Raw genomic sequence first — 2,056 nt, 5'->3', positions numbered from 1 at the left:
AAAACCCTAGCAGTACGTAGTCGATTTCATCATCATCTCGACTACAGGTACAAAAGTGTCGCTTAATTTTTTTAAATAGTTTGTAGCCTTATTTTATTATATCTTATTTTATTTTTATTATTATTATTTTTTTTTGTTTTTGAAAAGCGTTTGTAGCCATATTGTTAGTTATTGTTAAGGAATTGATGAGTTGAATATAAACCAACTGATGGGTAGAGATTCAAGCCTCAGGGTTTGTACTAGACGACATATTTTATTTGAACTCGAACTCCTCGATCATGACAGTTGGTACTACATATTTCAAAAATTAAACTCAACTATTGATCAAAATTCTTTCGGTCTAACCTGTTCTACTTTTCGTCATATTCAAAATTCACGGAGGCGTAAATCCTTGAAAATCCCATGCTCGAAAGGCGATAGTATCGTTGATTCCTTTATTATCAATAAACTGCTTAGCCGACATACTACTAAATTAGAGACATTGACTCTTTGCTATAGTTTTGGTTGCCCAAATATCACAGATTCATGTTTAACCCCATTGCTAAAATATGGCTCTACATTGAACTCCCTTTATCTTGATCAATGTGGTAGCATCACCGACACGGGACTTGCATTGATCGCTTCTGCTTGTCCTTTGTTAACTGTTATCAGTCTCGCTGGTACGTCTGTTAGTGATGATGGGTTGAAAGTTGTATCACAATCATGCAAATCTTTAGAGGAGTTGAATCTTAATTCATGCCAAGATATTAGTGACCATGGGATCTATTATCTAAACCAAAATTGTCGTCAACTCAGAGCGCTCAGGATAAGTGGTTGTTATAATATCCATGGCGCAGGCTTTCGAGAGTGTTCTCGGACGCTTGTTTGCTTAGAAGCTTTTAGTTGCGACTTGGATCCTTGTATGGGTGTTAGTCATATTGTAAGTGGAGGTGGTCTCGAGTATCTAAATCTTGCTTTTTCTTTTTTTAAAGACTACCCTTCAACTTTCTTCTTGGATCGTATTGGTTTAGGAGGATTTGGTTCAAAACTTAAGTATCTTAACATGTCTGCCTGCTGCTCTGTTGATGATGATGTTACACTTCAAATCTCAAGAGGGTGTCCATTGTTACAAGAGTTGAACTTAACAGGCTGTAACGAGATTGGGATTTCTGGTTGGGAGTCTATTGGATTATATTGTCAAAAAAATTTGGAGACACTTCATGTCTCATCTTGTAACATCCACCATTGTGGAAAAGGATTGATATCTATTGGTGCTAGCTGCAAACGCCTTTCTGTGTTATTCATTGATGAATTCAGCTGGAACCGTCTTCTAGATGATGGAGTCAATGATCTTAGTAGTTTATAAAGAGAGGGTGGTGTTGAGATCAAATTTAAAGAATCATGGAATGATGCCCCAAGCTGGGCATTTAAAACTCTTGAAAAGTTTCGAGCCGACGAACAGGGCATGTGAAAGAGGAGGACACTGAAGATTCATTCATTTTACTTTGATGATTCATACATCCATTGTTTTGTTTAAATTTTTATTGTATTAATAAATAAATGCATGCTATTCACAGTAATATTTTAAACTCTAAATTTTGTTGTTTTGTTTGTGTTCCCTTTTATACATTCAATATCTTAGTGACAATTTCATATCCAGTCTTGTGAAATACTTTCGAACTTATTTTTCCCAATATATCTTTTTTTTTTTTTGTCGATAAATAGAATAGAATAGATAGATGTTTATTATGCAGCCAGCCAGTTGATTATGATTATGATTATGATTATGATTATGATAATATTAGAAACAAGGTTTGGACGACTTTCAACCTGAGTTTTACTTGTACCACCGTTAGCTACATCTACTCTATTTGGACCACCCATTTGAGATACAACCACAATTGACTCATTCATAAAAAGTAAATGGGTAGAAATTGCAACCTCTAGTTTAGCCACACACACATCTTGCTCTATTTTCTTTTAAAGTTAGGACTTAGGAAACAACAGTGGAATACGTTGACTAATTCTGTCCGATACTTAAACTAGAGGAGCTACCTGTTGGTTCACCAAACCCCGA

At 35.3% G+C, this 2,056-nt stretch overlaps 1 protein-coding gene across 1 annotated transcript; it reads left to right on the top strand.

Annotated features, from left to right (window-relative positions):
• The first annotated feature begins 208 nt into the window (after positions 1-208).
• Positions 209-1,345, top strand: LOC139902748 (F-box/LRR-repeat protein 12-like). The gene has a single exon (XM_071885350.1). It carries the CDS (start codon positions 209-211, stop codon positions 1,343-1,345), a length of 1,137 nt encoding a protein of 378 aa, XP_071741451.1.
• Positions 1,346-2,056: the final 711 nt, after the last annotated feature.

Source organism: Rutidosis leptorrhynchoides, chromosome 3, assembly GCF_046630445.1.
Source record: "Rutidosis leptorrhynchoides isolate AG116_Rl617_1_P2 chromosome 3, CSIRO_AGI_Rlap_v1, whole genome shotgun sequence".
Lineage (NCBI taxonomy): Eukaryota > Viridiplantae > Streptophyta > Magnoliopsida > Asterales > Asteraceae > Rutidosis > Rutidosis leptorrhynchoides.
The sequence above is the reverse complement of the archived record's forward strand: the minus strand, read 5'-3'. Positions and strand labels throughout refer to the sequence as shown.

What these genes read in the sequence shown, in the direction of transcription:
- LOC139902748 (XM_071885350.1), top strand. Translation starts at nt 209, where the DNA reads ATGGGTAGAGATTCAAGCCTCAGGGTTTGTACTAGACGACATATTTTA.